At 29.8% G+C, this 19,592-nt stretch overlaps 1 protein-coding gene across 2 annotated transcripts in view; it reads left to right on the top strand.

Annotated features, from left to right (window-relative positions):
- Positions 1–19,592, top strand: part of LOC106679886 (homeotic protein ultrabithorax) — a 453,404-nt gene that overhangs the window by 239,438 nt on the left and 194,374 nt on the right. Inside the window, exon 3 of one of the 2 annotated variants that reach the window (XM_067047190.1) lies at positions 7,099–7,146. The exons of the other annotated variant lie outside the window; for it this stretch is intronic. Within the exon in view, the coding sequence (XP_066903291.1) occupies positions 7,099–7,146 (48 nt within the window). The remainder of the gene's footprint in view (positions 1–7,098; positions 7,147–19,592) is intronic. 2 annotated transcript variants of the gene reach the window in all.

Here is a 19,592-nt window from a genome sequence, read left to right as displayed (position 1 = left end):
TATATATTTCTAAAATCGTGTTCTAGAGTTTATACAACGGGGCATAAAATTTACCCTACTCTTCCTCGATAAGCAGTCAAAAGCAAAAGTCTCGAAGGGATATATACCCGAAAACTGTGTACGGTAACAAATACAAATTCTAACATTTTAGGAGAAAATATACTCCCAATAAAAAAAAGCTTTACTTGAAAGCTACTTTTCTTTAATACCCTATATGCACAGTGTTTTAATTAAAAGGTTTCTTCTTTTTTCACGAACCCTTGTCTGTAAGGAAAATCTATGTGAAATTTTATGATACATAAATCCCATATCCATACTCCACTACAACCGATAAATACCAGAAGCCATCGTAAATCGAACAAGGAAATCCGAAGCGTGAAAATTGCTTCAGTTCCGCCAGAGACAATTCTACTTTAGCGCTCCCTAGGCGGTGCTGTGGAGAACCCATCACTCCATCCTCATCCATATGCATGCTCCTAATAACAGATGCTGTGTGGAGCATGTCACACGATCTGTAGTGCAGCCATCTTTTGCTGTTTACGTCTCTTTCAACTCCTTTTTGCATAGATGACATTGAAATGTCGATTTAAAACATAGATCATTTAACACTATGTCGTTTACATACATTTTTCGGCAGGGTATAGGGAAGTAGAGAAACATTGATAAATAAAAGTGAGAATAATTTCTAACTAACTGCATATCTAAAGTGGTAAAAGTAGTATAAATCAGAAAATGACCGGAATGAATTGAATTTTATTAGATCCTGTTAAAAAAATTAATATTCTGATTTGTGATATACTATATATTAATTATAACAAACTCCAAGGGTCAGGGCCTATCCAAAGTATTTATAAGGAATATTCGATGTACTTGTATGCCCTTTCTTGATAGTTACCTTAAACTACTGGTAGAAGAGCTATATTGATTTCAACATAACAAGCAAGGATGACCTGGATCCAGCTTTGGGAAACCACCGGGTTAAACTGTCCATCGTTAGTTTGTTAGACTGTAGCTTATGTTTGTTATCTTGAACTTCTATAATAAAAATCTATACCATATTATATTCAAAAAGTTGATTTTTTCTTTAAATATGTGAATGATCCAGGTTTATACTCAATAAAATATGTGACATTATTTATGAATGACCTGTATACATTTAATATGGACAACTACTAGTAATCAGGCTTTCTTCGTTTATAGAATATTGAAAGTGAATTTCCTGTTTCTTTTTTTTTAAATGTAGTTTTAATTCATGTTGGCGAGAGGGTTCCACTCGGACCCCTGCACATCCATCACTTGGCACCCCGGACCGCAGCCAAACTTTTTGAGCCAGCACTCAGCAGCTGGGACTAATGCCTGTTTAGAAGAGGCATAATTTAATTATCCTGGATGGAGACCCGTGTCTTCCCAGGAGACTCCCGAGCTCAGGTGTTAATTCCCAGCAACTTCCACTGCTCCACGACCTCATCCTCTTAAACTTAAACTTGGTTCGGGTCCTCTCGGGACGGAGCAAGTAGCGGTCTAACTAACTGTTAACTTGGAGAGATTTAGTTAAAAAGTAACCGACAACGGTTTCTCAGGATTAACTTTGGCAGTTGAGGAACAGAATGCTAAAAGTATCATATCTGCCTAGCGTTGCCAGGAATTAATTTAATTTATTTAAGTACAATTCTTTAACAGGCAAAATACTCAATAAAAGGTAGTAACACAAATATACAATATCTCATATAAACAGATAATTAAATCTAAAAATTAAGATCCAATAAACGAGTTAAAAAATAATTATCAAAGCAGGTGGATGAGTGAAGTTTATGGCAATGCCCTTCTTAGATAAATCATTTCTATATGACTATATAAAGTAAATTTATCTCTTAATACTTCAGATCTTTTATTTCATTTTATTATGTAATATTTATACTTCTAGCAAGTAATTAAATATTAAAGTATCCTTATATCTTGAATAGGATATTATGAAACATTTATTTACACTGAACAATAGTTTATTTTATTATTCGAATTTAAGTCAGAATGCAACAATCAGTAGACATTTTGCATGATTTAAAAATAATCCGCTTATAAAACAAACTCCGGGTGTTGAGCATGCTACGACAAGCCAGTTATAAAACTTGATAATCTGAGGTTACCTCCTTGAGGAACTTCAGAAATAGACTTAATTCCTCAAAATAAGAACCACTTTACTGAACATACTGAGCTCTGTTCCATAGTTACTAATCTAACAATTTAATATAGTTTAATGAATAAAATACAATAATCAACTACATCAAATGCCATACCATAAAAGGTAAACTCTACTACACCCAAGAATTCGTTAGGGTTACAAACATGAATTCACCCGGAATATCTTACATTATATTTTTTGACCTGTAATTCAATTTTCTTTTTTAGATCCAGCATACAACAACAATCAGACCAATTTAATTTGTAACATCCGTTATGAATTAAATATTAACTGGGGTGGGCCAAACCATAATTGAATCTTCAAAACTTTTCAACTTTGCGTGATTTTTCAGAGTAAATCTCAGAATTATGTAGAACACATAAAATATTTTTACCTCTTGGTCTAGCTGGAAGACACGCAGAGCTATTGAGTGATATAAATCTTGGAAATGGTTGCTTTAATAATTGCAATTTTAAAAATTCTCGTCTATATTACGTGGTTAACATAAAGTTTATTTAATATGAAAAATATGACTCAGAATGTATTCATTCCAATTTTTTTGTATGAAAAGTTAGTAGAATTGTAAATTCACACATCTTGAAGAATTATTAGGAGTTATTTGTGAAATGAATAATTATGAATTTAAATCGTATAGCAGAAGCTGGCTGCTTTGAACTCGATTTTGTATTGCCGGTCATATATTATAAATTTCGAATCCTCACATATTTACAACCGTCTTGATTTCATCATCAATTTCAATTACTTCGCACACAGTCAATCCTCTGTTGACGATATAATCATCAACATAGCACTAATTATAAAACCCTTTACTCCTAGATACAAATGGTACTCGCCGATTGTATCTGGAAGAACAAGGGAGGACCTTCCGTGTATCTTGTAGTACCTACCAGAGTACTAGAAGAGTCCTAATCAGCTCTACACCCTGAAGAAGTTGTGGGCCTGATCCGATCTCCGGACGTCAACTCGCGAACCGTTTGCCATCCTGTAGCCCCTTATCGGTCGATGCAGGTGTCGCTATCCTCGAAGACTTCTTTGGTTTTGTTCGTGGTCTTTTTAATAGTTCCGGTTGTATGTGAAGGTATTTTTCGTGCTGCATGGAATCTCTCTGAGTACATCCCATGGAATTGCGCCAATACCACCTAACTTTGCTATGGAAAGACCTTAAGGCACTTACGACGTGATTCTTAAGGTCTTGACCAACACGACGTATTTTATTACTTAAAAATCTGAGCAAAGTGTATAAAATTTTTACATGATACTTATTACATATATTTTAACTACAGTTTAATCGGTAGGAAATAATTGTTGCAGAGGGGTGTCCGGATTAAAGAAAGTATTAAGAAAAATGGTGTAAAAAATTAATAATACGAATGTAGAAACTATTTTTATTTATTTTATATGTTTTTAAAATATTATTCTTTTTTAAAGAAGTCAAAAGGCTTCTTTTTTTTTTCGTCAGCTGCTATGAGTCTTGCATCACTCGTCACTTGCCGTATTTTGGGTGGCTAAACTTTTTTTTTACATTCCCAGTAATGCTAAGTGATAGTTTAATTAAAATTACAAGATTGTTCATTTATAATTGAAAAAAATAAATAAATTCTCTTTGTATGAACTTAAAACTTTATTTTAAAAAAAATATAGAAGAAGAAGAGTTCACAAGAAATAAGTTGTCTTATACATATTTCTACTATCAATTAAATTAATTTTACAAAATCAAATGATTTCTACAATATAATTATTACTTAAGATGATTACTTGAAATTTAATCAAAGAATGTGCTGTTGATTAATGTAATACTACCTTGCTGATATATCTCAGGAAATAAAAAAAGTTGCGACTTTGAGACTTACTAGTAAATGAAGTACATTCATAAAAAATAATTATTTTAAATTAGGACATTAATCACGCGATTCATATAATTTCTTAAAGTACCCTCTAATAATTGTTGAATAAATCCAGTACCTTACCTCGTATTAAATCACGGAATTCAAACGTCTTGATAACTTTTTAAGAATTGATTAGTAAAGCGATCTAAGTCCTCATTTACAGTAATAAATTGAATGAAATAAAACATTTATGGTGCCTTAGTAAACCATAAAATCAACTCTTCATATAAAAAACACTGCATTAAACATTCAAAGCTCATTTCCAAATACTTTAATTTTCTATTTTGGGTTTTGTTTCCAAATTATTAGTATCTATTATAAAATCCATACTAATAATGATCCTAGATCTTAATCTTAGCTTTATACTCTGATAAATTCCTTTTTCTTTAATCAACCCATATTTTATATCTTACGGGGTCGAGGTGGACGTTTTCTTTTCTTAAACATCCTTTACCCGTAGCCAACTTCTTGACTTAGCTAATGCTGTGTCATCTGTTTCCTACAAGGTCCGATTATTCCTCAATCGTCCACGTATTCGTTTTCTTTCTATGTTTGTTTCTCATATATTTTTTTTATAGTCTGTTTCATTTTTAGGGCATCATATTTATAATTACCATGCCTAATTGACTGTAGTTAGACTTTAGCATATATGACTTATATGTTAAACTTCATAACATAACCCTCAAAGCTAAGGAACAGCTATTTCCGTAACCAATCGCAGCAGGTCAACGGCAAAGGATCAATAGCCGATCTGATTTGGAGGGGCACTGGATATCTGATTTGGAATAATAGTCGCCGGATTGTCGGCCGGAATCCGTGGGCCATCCCGGGATTGATGAGATGCTAACCCTGGTCATATATTTTAACCCCTTCCCCCCTCCCCACTCGCTCAGGATTTTTCCGATGATCCCAATCAACGCCTGTAGAATTGACTCTTTATGCAGAGCGGCTGATTTGTGGTCCTTTCAATATCGGTATAGATTTAGCACTGTGTGGGCTTCCTGGGGCATTCTATTTGAAAATTGGATGTATTTTATAATTTTTTTATTTCCTATTATTAAACCTGATATTTATATCTTTCTCTTCTGTATTCACTATAACTTAATATTTACTTCAGGAAATAATATAATAAACAAATAGCAGGGAACAATAGCTGTTTAAGCACAATTAAACACCATGATAATACAGATAATCCTTATTTTTTAAGTGAGGTATCTAGATTTTGTATTTAAACTTAAAATACAAAAAATCTAATAAATTAAGTTAACTTCTTTTTTCTTTCTTAATAATCCATATTACAAGGTGTATTAGTTGTAAATTTTTAATTTCCATCAACAAATGTTTTCTAATGTTCACCCAATAAAGTTAGTATAGTGAACATGGTTCTACGAATATGAATTCCACGAGTTGCCATGAAAACGATTGGGAACGCACGCAAGCGAGCTTCTATTATATAAAAAATATATTTATGTATTAAATGAGATAACTTAAAAACCTGTGAAAATATGTCGCTTTCAATTAAGTATTCAACTTTCGAATTGTTTAAACAATTTTATTTGTGACTGATTTAAATCATTCAAAACTAAATAAAAGGCATTAATTTGAAATGGTGTATATGCTCACAAGATTTGGTAGACCCAACATGAATCTTACAAATATGTGTTTTATGTAGGAAAAGCCGGTGTAAAATAGGGAACTTAACTTAAAGTGGATTAAACAAAGCAAATCAATTTTTTTTTATTATACTTCGTTGGTAAACTATTAAACTACAATCAAATAAAAGTTAATTTGAACCTTTTTTAGATTCACAGCTGTGATAATTTTTTTGATTGAGAAAAAAAAATATTGCTTTTAGAAAATGTGGTGGAGAGCGAGGTAATTCCATAATGTTTTCATCTTTCTGATCCTTGATAAAATGGGAAATCAAAAAAAATATATTCAAATAACAAAAGTTAATTTTTTTAAATTTTATTCCAAATTTTATGAAGTCTTTTAAAGTTATTATGTTTCTAAAATCTATGTTTAAAGTGGCTTATGAACTATTAACTTTGTCATCACCTTTGCTATCAACTTGACGTGTCGATAAGTATGTTAAAAGTTTGAGTTTTATTATTGATATTTTTTGTTAAATATATTAAATATATCTTTTTATAAAAAGTATATTAATATTTTATCATGTATTGTATCTTTTTATAAATTGAAATTACACGGGGAAAAATATTTGAGTCTTAACAGTTTTCACTCGTAATTGAACTTTATTCTAACATTGAAATCTTTCTGAATACATTAGCACAATACTTATATATTCAATATTTGCTTGTAGTGACGCTAAAAATATCTAAAAAGCATATCAAACGTTAAATATTATTATAGTTGCAAGGATTACATTTTTTATTCTTGGTGAAATCTAAATTGTCCAAAATAAACAATTAGTAATATTAATATAAATTGACTCATAGTCAGCAACAACAATGCTAAAAATTAACAATTATAAAAAAGAAATATTATAAATATTCAATTAGTAAAACAATTAAAAATTAAATAAATATAAATCCGAATACGAATTTGAATTGAAACCTACCTTCTTTATCATGATGATTTATTCAGATATATTTTTATATTAGTATTTAATTTTTCATAACTATTGCTGTCAATAAATGTTGATTGTTTTTTTATCTAAGTCAGCACACCTCCTAAATAAATTCGGTATATATTCCTAAATTCGAGGATTAGTGACTAACTAGTCTTTTATTATCCTTGTTGGAAATTCTGAGAAGTTACAATTCAACAATTATGAATATGTCAAGCGAAACAAATTTGAATTTTTAAAGAATGGACCTATAAATTTTAGATATACTCTCTTTTCTTTTATATTTACTTTTAAGATTTTATTTATTTATGGACGAGCCTATGGGCCGCTAAATCATGCTATAGATATAAATTATTATATACATAGGCTGTTAATAAAACCATCCATCCTCCAAGTGACTTTGTCCTTTTTCTATGTTGCAGGTAAGCCGGACTTATGCGAGGCCCAGAAGGAGCTGCATTGGCTGTGGAGTAAGTCATGATGATATAGTGAGCAGGCTCAGGTCCTCCCTTTGCTTCTTGAGTTGTGGACCTGTTTCCATTAATTAAGTTTTTATTCCCGATAGGACATCGACTCCAGCCATATTGGTTGTGGTGGTGGTGGACGGTCGTGCTTTTGTTGTCCCCCACCATCTTCCCCTCCAGTTCTCCCCCTACCACCACATCGGCGGCACGGCCAAATGCCACGCTTCCCCTCTTAACGGTATTTACCTTAATCCTTTTGTCTTCATTCAAGGAATTCACTGGGAAGGAACGTTTAATTCGGGAGATTGCCCAATATGGGAAGATGTATTCTTCGTTTTTCGCGACTTTGTTGAACTGTTTCGAATTTCGTTTAAATGCCGTATGACCATCAGTTTGAATGTTATATGTACATTCTCAGTATTTACTAGATAATTCTCACACGACAAACCATCCGAAGAAATAATACCGGGATAAGGAATGATACTTGGTAATCATAGAAAAAAAATTACAGCCACGGATATTGAGTACTATTCTTACGAATTGTTTTAAGATGGTGTGGCTTCATAAAATAAAAATAATGTTTTTCAAGAGAATTTGAGTATTTGAAATGGGTTTATATCTCTAGCGGCCTACGATTCTACATTAGTAGATTCTATATGAGATTTAGACATGTTCTATTTAGTTTTTCCATTCTTTTGTATTAAAACTTAATATTTAAGAGATAGGAATCGGATTAAAAAATTCTTGTAGCCTCTTAGCAATTTCTTTTTCGGGAAATAAGTAGCCATCAAAACAATCTTAATAAATGTGAAATTAAAAATAATTATATCTCCTTAGTCAATTCATTTCATAGCTCAGCAATTTATTTTGCCTTGTCCTAATCTAGTAAGAATACTTAAGGCTTAAGAAAAAAATAAAAATTGTATACCGTTGTTGTAATTTAGTATTCCAAAATTAATTTGCCACCATAAAAATCTAAATGAAAGAGAAGATGGAAAGAATTATTCATATCTTCTTAGTTCTCCTATAAGCCATAATTTAATTTTTTTTTCTACCCTAATCTAGTTTTTTCTAAAAAACAAAAACAAAATTTTTTAAAAAATCCATCAAAAACAATGTAAATAAATGCAGAAATACAGTTGCTAGTTAATAACGTATGATTAATGGCTTAGGTATGTAGCAAATTATTTTATAAAGACTTAAAGATGAAAAAACTATGAAACTCTTTTTTATTTCCATGACTCTTCAATTTATTTTTTCTTATTAAATTGAAACATGCAGTAAATTGTGTATGTATAACAATCTTAAGGGAGGGAAAATTAAATACAGAATAATTGAATAATTTTAATTAATAATACTACCTGCAATTTAGTTTAATATTGTTAGTACATGATTTTAGTCAGTTGACTTCTTATGATATATGGCAATTGCCTCTTGCTCAACCTCTTTCTTCCACCTCTACAAGACCTGTTAATAGTTACGTTACCGATCCAACTGGAGGCTCCATAGACCGAAGAGGATCCGATCAGATGACCCTTTAGTTTTACAAAGACAGCCTGCCAGGCCGGGCCATAAACATGAAATTCCTGTAGCCTTGTTGGCCTGATGTATGTTCCAGGCCATAAGAAAGTTGTCGACTGGCCGGGCATAACTCGAACCCTTCTGTGGGGAAGAGTGCCGCCTTGGGATAGAGTTATAAAGCATCTAGGCCAGGCTATCAGCTTCCAGTCTCCTCCACCAGGCATTATCTTAATTTTTAAAATGATCAATAGTCTGTCTGGATCGGCCTGATAGAACTGTTTTGCTTTCCGGACTGTATTAATTTCGGATTTCATTGCCAGACCACGTTCTCCCATTCGTTTCTGGAGATGTTAAATTTGAATTTATAATGTCAAGGCCCTAGGCAGTAATCTGGAATTTATCTGAATACATCTTGATTGAAGTTTAAATTGCTTTATTTTATTTAATTTAAATTACTTTTTCTTATTCGTGAGATTATAAAAACAAAAAATAAAACAACAACCTTTAATGTTTCAAATAATGCATGTATTTATTGTAACAATATATACATAATCCTTATGCCTTACTTTAAAAATATATATTTAAATACCTTCCTAAGGTAAAAGCGAGGTATCTTTCTTACTAAATTTTCAGAAGAAAAAGATAAATAAAATTGTTGCTGATTCTTTGTCTAATAAAGAATAAGCTAAAGTTTTCATATTTAAAATATAATTTAAAAATTAAGGAAATAATTGGTTATGAAATTTCAAAGGTTCAGCTAAGCAGTAATAAGATGTTTTTGTGTTGTACGGTTCTGTGATAAAAAATCCTACAATCGATTGTTGAAATAAAAAAAAAAAAAAAAAGAAAGTTATAGACACAAATTAATAAAATTATTAACTAAAATGGTTTATAATTGTTTAACAGTGGTAAATGCATCTTAAATAGCTGAGCATTCAATATCTTTTTATTTATTCTCCAAAGTACTTTCATATTTTTATTTACATCTTCTTTGAGATCGTTTTACTTTTCTCTTTGCCTATCTTGTCAAAATAATCTTGTACTGGCAAACCGCAGAACTACTTCAAATTAAGAATATATGGGATGTAAGCAGGGAAGCAACGTTACGTCGTTATACTACTGCACGCTACCTTAAACTCAAATCTGTTCTAAGGTTTAACTCTGTTCGTCAGCAAAGATTTTGAGAAATTTTAAATTTTTTTTCCTATTTTGACTTTACCATCATGACCACCATCCAATAATTTATCAGAAATCGTTTTTACTCCTAAAAAAAATTGGTTTATCTCGTTTTAAACCATTAAAGAAAAAGTTAAATTTAATTTAATGTATAAAAACCATGGTGACCGACTATTATTTGCTGACTTCTGTAATCCTGCTGAAATTGAATTTCATATTGAATTTGAAAAAATAACGACACACATAGATTATGAAATATTCCTACAAATAAAAAATTAAAAAAAAAACGGAACAATTAAAATATTAAATAATACTTAGGGGTATTAGAAATTCATAAACAAAGCCAAAAAAATATGTAGAGAATTAAATTTTGAAATTCGGTAAAGATGATAATTTCTGATGGTGATCTTATAAAGTGGATTGATGGATTAAAAATCGATAGACTCAGAACTGAATATAGATTGAAATTTTAAGATTTAGAGCAATTTGTTCAATTAAAAAACTATAATAAAAAATAATTCGGCAGTCAATTATCTCTTTGACCGATCTAATACATAACCATGACTTGGTGAGTTCAATATTTCATCTTAGATATCCGTGAATGCAAAGATAACTATTAGCCCTCTAATATTACAAAACAAAAATAACAGCCATAATAAAAAATAAAATCACTGATTATTCAAAAACAAAAATAATCATCTATAATGGATTTCCCAATTTTTCTCTAATGTAAAAAGACAGAAAAAACAAAGGAATAATAATTGGCATAATGACTGTTCCTTCTAAAACTAAGCCTTATACTCTAAATGGAATACATTTGAATACATAATAACTTATATTTTACTTGCCAAATTAAGGGTTGAAATATATTTTAGAGAAATTAAATTGTTATTCGAATATTTTTTCATAAACACATAATTATTTAGATAAAAAAGTTAAATATCTACTTTATCAAAATTATTAGTTTATTGAAAACACTTTATGACTTTTGAGGACAATCTTCTTAACTAAGGCCATCAATATGTATTTATGTATTTATATTTATTTGCTAAGATGATACTAAAGAATGAAGGGATATAAAAAATTATAGAATATTTCTTTTTCAATTAGTTCTGTTATTACTTTTCCTACTTTTTTTTTTTTTAAGTTTATTATATTTCAAACAAATCTAGTCCACACGGTTTTTTTTTTATTTTTTAAAATCTACACGGTGCTTTAAAATCATATATCAATTATTATAAATCAATAGTTTTTATATTCCTCTGTTCCAAAAGAAACAATATGAATGACTTTTTATCGAATTGTTATCATGTATTTTATTTCCAACTCAAGAATGCAAAATGGGAGGACCTATGTAGGTTATAGACTATCAGTATAAATATTAGTTACATAGAATTAAAATAAAGTTTAATTGAATGTGTATTTAAGTAACTGTTATATTTTGAATATAAAGTTATATCGAATACATTATTAAGTATCAAGTTTTTAAATTTTAACGTAATTAACCTTTCATATTTCATAATGTTACTGCATGCTTATTTTTTTAAGGGTAGAATTTATTATATATATTTTTTTAAATGAATACTCATGAATTGCACATTCTAGGCCTGCTTTAAGTTAAATTTTAAAATTTAATTAACATCATTTTTATTTAATTTGCTTAAATTATGTATTTCCATTATTTTGTGGGATAGGAAATACTTCATCACCACTCATTTAGTCTTTTTGGGAGTAAGATTGATTTTATTTAACTGCATATATTGTTTTATCTATATTATATTTAATATTAAATCTATTTTATATTAAAATACAACATAGAGCTCTACTATCATTGTTGAAGAAAAAAATATTTAAGCTTAAATCTTTTTGTATTAAATTATTTTTAAAAAAAAGTTAATAAAGTCAAGTATAAATTAATTAAATATGTGCGTGATGGAGTGTTGGGCAAAAAAGTAATTATAATTAGTTATGATTGTAATTAGTAACTGACATTACTTAGGTTCAATTAGTAATTATTTGAGGAACTCAATCACAGTAGTTCACAGTACTTGCAATTACTTGTAAAAGTAATTTTACCTATTTCTTCTATTCAAAATTACAGTAATTGAAGTTATTTTTTGGCCATGACTTACGAGATGGTAATGTTTACAAAGAAGATAAGTAGGTACCTATCAATGGAACAGTAACTTTGTAGAAGTCCTATCGAGTGTTACAGAAGGTAAGGAATACAGATAGAACAAGGTGTAAAACATTTTAACTTGATTATATTTCAAATTATTACATTATTAACTAGTAAAGACACATGCAGATATTGTTTGTATCTCATTTACTATATCATAAGAAGCATTTTTATTTATCTGATTAAATCAAGTTGAGGAATTTTTTTTTGTTAGTAAAGTTTACTTTTTGAGCGTATGATATATTTGTTAAACATTTTTGTTATTATATCAGGTAGATACGTTTAATTATTTGTTTAAAGTTGTCATTTCATGGCCATCCTCTATATCTGATAATTCCTCGTCCTCTGGAGCTACTGATTTAAATACTGTTGGGTTGTGGTAGGTTAGTTCCAGGGAGATAGCTTACTCTACAATCTCCTTCGGTGTTCAAGTTTACGTTTAGGTTAATTGAAATTTGTGAGTGATTAGGTCCTACTCCACGCTCCCGATGGAGACCGGCCAGCCTTTTTGGCTTCACTTTTCATGGTTGCTTACTCTCTCCATTATAATCCTTTATCCAAGGTTAGTTCTGATTCAAGATGAACCCAAAAATTTTGTTTAAATAAAAACTATTGAGTTTATTCTTCATTTGGCTGAAAAACAATAAGTCCGATTCTAAACTTTTTTAGTAGATCAAAATTTGAATTTACTTAACTAAGAGAATGTCATGGATTTTGGAAACTGTTATTGTTTACCTTCGATTATTTATTTCTCTTTAGATCTTAACCAACTAAAAATTTAAGCTAAAAATTATTATTTCATAACGCTAGTTTTCTTAAAATAAAGATCTTAAAGTCAGTCCCGTTGTTTTTTTCCTTTTAATTTCTCACTGTTTTAATAAGAACTATCTTCAAATTACTTGGAAAGTGAAGAAGTCCAAAAACGAAATTAGACATATCGTATTTTAGATGTATGAAAGAAACCTTATGTCAATTAACTAAGATTTTGGATGTTTAATTATAACTGACCACTTACAACAAAACATGTTTAGTAAATTTAATATATTTAGAAAAAATTTAATAAATTCTTATTTTTCACTCCTTGAAGTGTTCAATCATTATCCAGTTTGCATTTTCCTTTCCTCCAAGGAAACCCATTCCCACCGAAATAACCTCAGGACCGTCCAGCAAGATAACGGCGGGAGTCTGGAGCGCGTCTGCTAAGTTATAGCTTCCCCTAATGAAGGAGGGGGTACCTTCATTTTTTTCCTATTTCCACGCCAACGTCGCAGATTAATTCGCAGGTAATGATCTGTCAGCTGATTGCGAGTTATTGCCGTCCTCTCATTGTTCTCATTTCCTCACATTACATTGCGCTATTAACATCTTGAGCGAGGGCATTACCGGAGGTTATGAATTATCGCGCAAAGAGTTCTGTCTTTAATATGTCGTTTATCAATGCTACCCTTGAACTTAAAGTTGTAAAGTTGTTTGATGCTATCTTGTCCGGGTTCTGCTTGTTTCCCTACCCTTGATAATATCTCTGGCATCATTCAAATCTGAACGAAGAAAATACAATAGGGGTTGAAAAGAAATTAAAAAATAAAAGATAATTTCTTAAAAAATATATCCCAAGTTTAACATTCCGAACATTTTTGTAAATTTATTTACTGACAACATAAAGTAGGAGAAAATTATTCCAGCTTTTTCAAGTCCTTTTTTCTTTTTTAATTATAAAATTTATTATTATACATTTTCCTATTCTTATACTTCTATAATTTTTACTTTTACTTCCTCACCTACGTAAGGTATCAAAAAAAGGTAATCAGCAAAAAAAATATATATGTTCATAGTCATCATCCCTATTTCTAGGTTTCTAATTATACCTTATTCTTAATTAATGGCCCATTTTTTTTATTAAACTTTATAGTATTGCATAATTAAAAATCGTAAAGGAAAGGAAAAATTTCATAGAACAATTATTCAAGGATGAACAGTAAAAACAAAAAAACTATTTCCGAAAATATCCATTTTTCAGTTAACCAAACTAGAAATTCACGTTTTACTTTTAAGCTTTTAACGAAGTCATGTGAGTAGACACATTAAATATTTTATTATTCGTTATTTACTAGATAAAAAAAAATAAATATTTCCAATAATTAACCAATGTTGGACATTTGCTGCGTTTTAAAACATTTTTTCGCATTTTTCTGTCAATGAAATTTATTTGTTTGATTTTTTTTATATATATCTTTATTGAAATTTACAATGTACATAATGATACATGTAGTAAATATATAATGGCGTGTAGAGAAACTACCCATTGGTAGCACTGTAAGTTTGAATTCTAAGGCCAGATGCAATAGGTCATAGCTGCAAAATTAGTTTGATTTTGGAGATTTTACTAACTCGAAGACAAAATTATAATCTCAGAAATGGTACTTTCGCTTGTAATAATTACATAATACTCATTTATAACACAACAAACGCAGTCTAGCACGTACCCAAAAACAAAAAATAAAAACCCTTCAAACCCAAATGAAAGAGACAGAACTAATAGAAGCGACCCGGGTTGAGATGGGTTCATTATCAGCCGAAGCCACTAACAATCCCTTGCCTGGGCACCTCGTTACAAGGGCCATTGTCTGACTGTCTGTCCCTGCGATAAATTTTCTCGTTCACTGACCGGGACTCCAATACCTCTTTGTCCCTAGGGTTGGATACACTTTATCTATTCTACGCTTGGAATATTCACAGATGTCCCTGAATGGAAGTCAATGCTAACGGTTTTTCCGATAGCCAAAAATCTGGCGGATGTTAATATAAGATTTGTTTGATTTCAATGCTTCATTGCAATACCGACGAACATTTTTGTTTTCAGAAAATGAATAAAAGAAAACTGATGTTTTCGTATCTATATTTTCTTTTAGGAGTATAAAACCGTTTTATAAATTAATGTTATAAATAAAAAATATAAAATGTTGCTAAAATATAACTCATAGAGATTATTATAATCAAAATTATAAACGCTACATCAAGAGACAAGTTTCAGAAAAATATTTTAGAAAAGGACAAATTTCAAGAAATAATAAATTTACAGAAAAATTTATTTATTTATTGATATTCACAACTGCATTAAAATATATACAGCAAGTAAATTGGTTGATAGTAATACAATGGCATGATACAGACATGTGGAGAATCTAACCATTGATAGAACTCGATTATTATTTTTAAAAATTTTAACCATTGATAGAACTTGAATATTTATTTTTTTAAATTTACCCATAGATAGAACTCGGATATTATTTTTTTTTAAATCTACACATAGATAGAACTCTAACGTTACTTTTTTTTTTAAATCTGTCCATTGATATAGTTACAATATATATATTTTTTTAAATCAACCCATTGATAAAACTCCAATATTATTTTTTTAATTCTATCCATTTATAGAACTCGAATATTATTTTTTTTTTAAATTTACCCATTGACAGAACTCGAATATTTTTTTTTTTTTAAATCTACCCATAGATAGAACTGTAATGTTACTTTTTTTTAAATCTACCCACTGATAGAATTCCAATATTGTTTTTAATAAATCTACTCATTGATAGAACTCCAATATTACTTTTTTAAAAAAATCTTTTTCCATTCTGACTACCCCTAAGTGTATTAAATTGTTATATAAAATAACAAATTATATATGGTCTCAGAAAAATAGTTTACCGCCATTACCTTACTTTAACGTGACGTAGTAAAAAAAAAAATAAATATATTAAGTCGAAAAACGCGATGAATTAAACATATATATACCTAATTACGAGTACTTTGGCGAATTGCACTTAAGCTCGGAATGAAGTGAGATCGGTAGTATTAAAGATATTTATTGCCACTCGAGATACTCGAGGAATTCGTTGACGAGGCCCCAAGGAAGAATCCTCTACTCATATGAGTGGTGCCGTATTTATATCAAAGACCCGCACTGCGAGGACATAAACAGCCATTAGCCTCTCATGAGAGACAGTTAACACCCTCTACGTGGACGGAATCCAGGTCCGAAGCATCCCTCATAATACCGACCCCTCTCTCCCCTTCCCCCCATCCGATAAATAAATTTTTCATGATATTTGATTGGGGGGCGCTTGGCCGGCGTTCCGTGCTTCCTCGGAGGATGCGCTGAATTTTCATGAGGATCAAGGAAGGCCTTTATTGTCGGCCGCTGCGGCAGGATGAAAAGGAATCATGAGCTGAATCTGTGAAAGAGATTCCTCATAAGACCGAGATTGACGAGTGGTCCTGAGTTATAGGTCATTTAAGCTATAAGAAAAATGTTATAAATATATATACAATAGATAATTTTTTTCTAGACTCTTAAAGACTATATTTTTGAGGTTTTTGAAGATAGGTCAACAATAAAACAATTATATTGAGAACGTGTTTCCAAAGTTTATTGTTCTCTAATCAAGCTCTGAAAAAAAATTAACTAATTATTAAACACTTAAATGTACAGAATAAAAATTAAGATTAATAAATATAAACATTACTACATGAATACATGACCACTTTGACTCGCTCAAGTTTTTGAATGATACAGATCAAGAGTGAAATGAAGAAAAGTAAGTGTGAGGTTTTTCCATACTCTGCCAGTTCTCTTTCTGATAGTCTATTTATTTCTGATAAGAATTTAATATATTTATTATTAGATTGGATTAACAGGAATTTCATTTAAGTATATCTGGCGTTTTTGTTCATAGTCTAATTCCAATTTATTTTAGATTCCGTTTGAAATTGTTTTTCATGTAGTGATATATTTTAATCAATGTCCTGTTCATTTCATTTCAGGTTAAGATCATGTACTAATTTATCATGACTGGTTATTTCTGTTGTTTTTAAATTTAAAATTCATTTATAAGTGCTACAATCTGCCACAACCTTGGAAAAAAAGTAATAGTGATAAATGATTACATTCTTACTAAATTAAAAAGAAATAATACAAATAATAATAATAGTAATTATATAGATATAATAAAATCTCTATATAAACAGAAAGATAAATACAATGAATATTATCAAACAATGTACATGAAGAAATAAAGATAATAAAATAAGAAGTAAAATTCAGAACTAATTTAACAATAACATTAAAGCACTAATAACATTTACATTATTATATGCAATATTTACACTCTCCACCAATATTTACACATCCCCGAGCCCACTCTATCCCCCACCAATGAGAGGTAGAGCAACGCTCTTCGAGATCCCAGCGCTGACCTCTCACCACATCATTTGTAATTAGCCAGTGGAGGCATTTTAGTTATTAGTATGTAGAAAAGTTATATAACAATAATAAGTAATCTTTCTATTTTTTTTAATAATCAGTCAAAAAAATTATTAATTTTTTTTTTTCTCACTTTAATGTATACTATGAAAACAATGAAGTCTCGAATTCGCCTTAATCTAGTCATCTTATAATTAATTGATCTACAAGAGCCTAATAGGTATATTGTTTTTTAATTTTACTCAGATCCATTAACAACATATATTGAAAATTATATGAAAATTGATTGTTTCGAATCCAATAGATACTCATTTTAACCATAAATGATAATAATAGTATTTACTAGAATATTCTAAAATATCAGTTTTACTAAGGTCATTTATGTAAAAAAGTAAAAAAAAAAAAAAGTAAGTAGTTGATTCTTTATAAGTTACCAAGTTGACTCTGATTCATTTTTAATCAAACTGGTATTCTTTTATAATGCTATAATAATGCTCTGAAGAGAAGCTACAAGCTCAATATTGTTTCCTAAGAAAAGTAATTGAGTTAGCATTGACATCACTTATGGAGACAATAACTTCCTTTTATAATATTTATTGGTAGATTTAAGAATGCTTCAGAAAATACACTATTGCTTTCATGGCTCATTCGCATGGTGTGTTGTTGAATTAAGATTCTTCTATGCCATGTCCAATCTGAAATGTAAAAGGAAAGTTGGTCTAGTATCTAAGCGGTATTGATTGATACAACTTTCATTCATTATATAAGGCTCGAACCTTGTGTACTGGTTCCAAACAACCTTCTACCATCCTTGCTTCGTACATGTCTTGGAACGAAACTTCATTTCAAAAGCATTGCATACTAGGAATCATGCAGATCCAATAGAGATTTTAAATTGAATGGATTGCTGCAAGTAAGAGGAAACTTCTATATTTCAAATTCCGGAAAAATCACGAAAACTAGGCAAAGTCAAAATTCCACATAAAGGAAGGCAAAATACAAGTCTCTTACCAACAGTCCAAGAAAGACATATAGTATTTCATATTTATTAAGTAGGCGTTAAATGATTTATTGTCACTGGTTAATGTAATTTTTGAACAGTTGATGTGAGATGTGCAGTGTATTTGTATGTGATATTTGTAATTCAGTCCTAATCATCTCTAAGTTGGCCCAATGTCCACTTGAAAATTATTTTCAGATAGTTAAGACACATCACATTCTGATTGGAACACTCCGATTCTATTTTAACAGTATATTTCGTTTACTGAGTTTTCCTATTTTATATAAATAGTTTCTAAACATCAGGACAATATTTTTAGTGAAAAATATAACTTATAACTAAATAAAATAAGTTTGATCATTGAGGCCACCTTTTTTTATTATTATTATTTATTTACAACTTTAAGTGAATGAGTATATATATAAATTAAAAAATAATAATAATAATAAAATACAGTATAGGCAGTTTTATCTCTTGAATAACATGTGCTTGCAGCTAAAAATTATTGATGTGAAATGGATTTTTTTTTCTACAAAATTGTACATGTAAGCCCTAACTATCCTAAGATGAAGCCATTGCCTTTTCTGAGCAAACTCTTCAACCTTCACATCACTCAGGACTGATAATTGAAAATAAAATACGAATGCAAATAAAAATAAAGTTTACAGAGGTATAAACATGCTCTCAACATGTCGATTTATGTTTCCCGTGATACATTACAGTTATGAATATTTATCTATTGCTCAATTAAAGACCACCCTCTGTCATCCGTGGACTAAAGTCTCTTGGTTAGTAATCTTGGTCAGATGATCGATCGATGATTGGTTGCAGGAACCGATAAATCGAACAACTATGATTTGTGATAGCCTTCATCGATCATGACCTAGGAACCTGCGAGGAAGTCGTAAATAAATTCCAATAAAATTTAACTGCCTTGTAAACATTTCTTCTAACGCCATCCATATTCTATTTCATATATCTTCGTGAGTCCTAGCATTATTAAATTTTATTCCAGTAAATTAATTTTTTTGTTTCAGCTTCCGAAAAGCAATGTAGACTATGAATATATAGTGTTTTCTTTTTCTAACCATTCAAAGGTAATACGTTATAATTAAAATCTGACGTCCATTACTGACAATAAATGAACATATAGTTATAAAGTGATATTACAATAAAATATTTTAATTTTAACACATCACTAAATTTTTGTATTATTTTTTTTCATGTTATTAGTTTGAGTAATACTTAATAAATGTAATGATTAGAAATATTTCATTATTTAAGCCACAAAATATTCTATGTGTAGTTGCTTA

The sequence above is a fragment of the Halyomorpha halys genome, unplaced genomic scaffold (assembly GCF_000696795.3).
Source record: "Halyomorpha halys isolate HHAL.00 unplaced genomic scaffold, Hhal_1.1 Scaffold15.1, whole genome shotgun sequence".
NCBI lineage: Eukaryota > Metazoa > Arthropoda > Insecta > Hemiptera > Pentatomidae > Halyomorpha > Halyomorpha halys.
The sequence above is the reverse complement of the archived record's forward strand: the minus strand, read 5'-3'. Positions and strand labels throughout refer to the sequence as shown.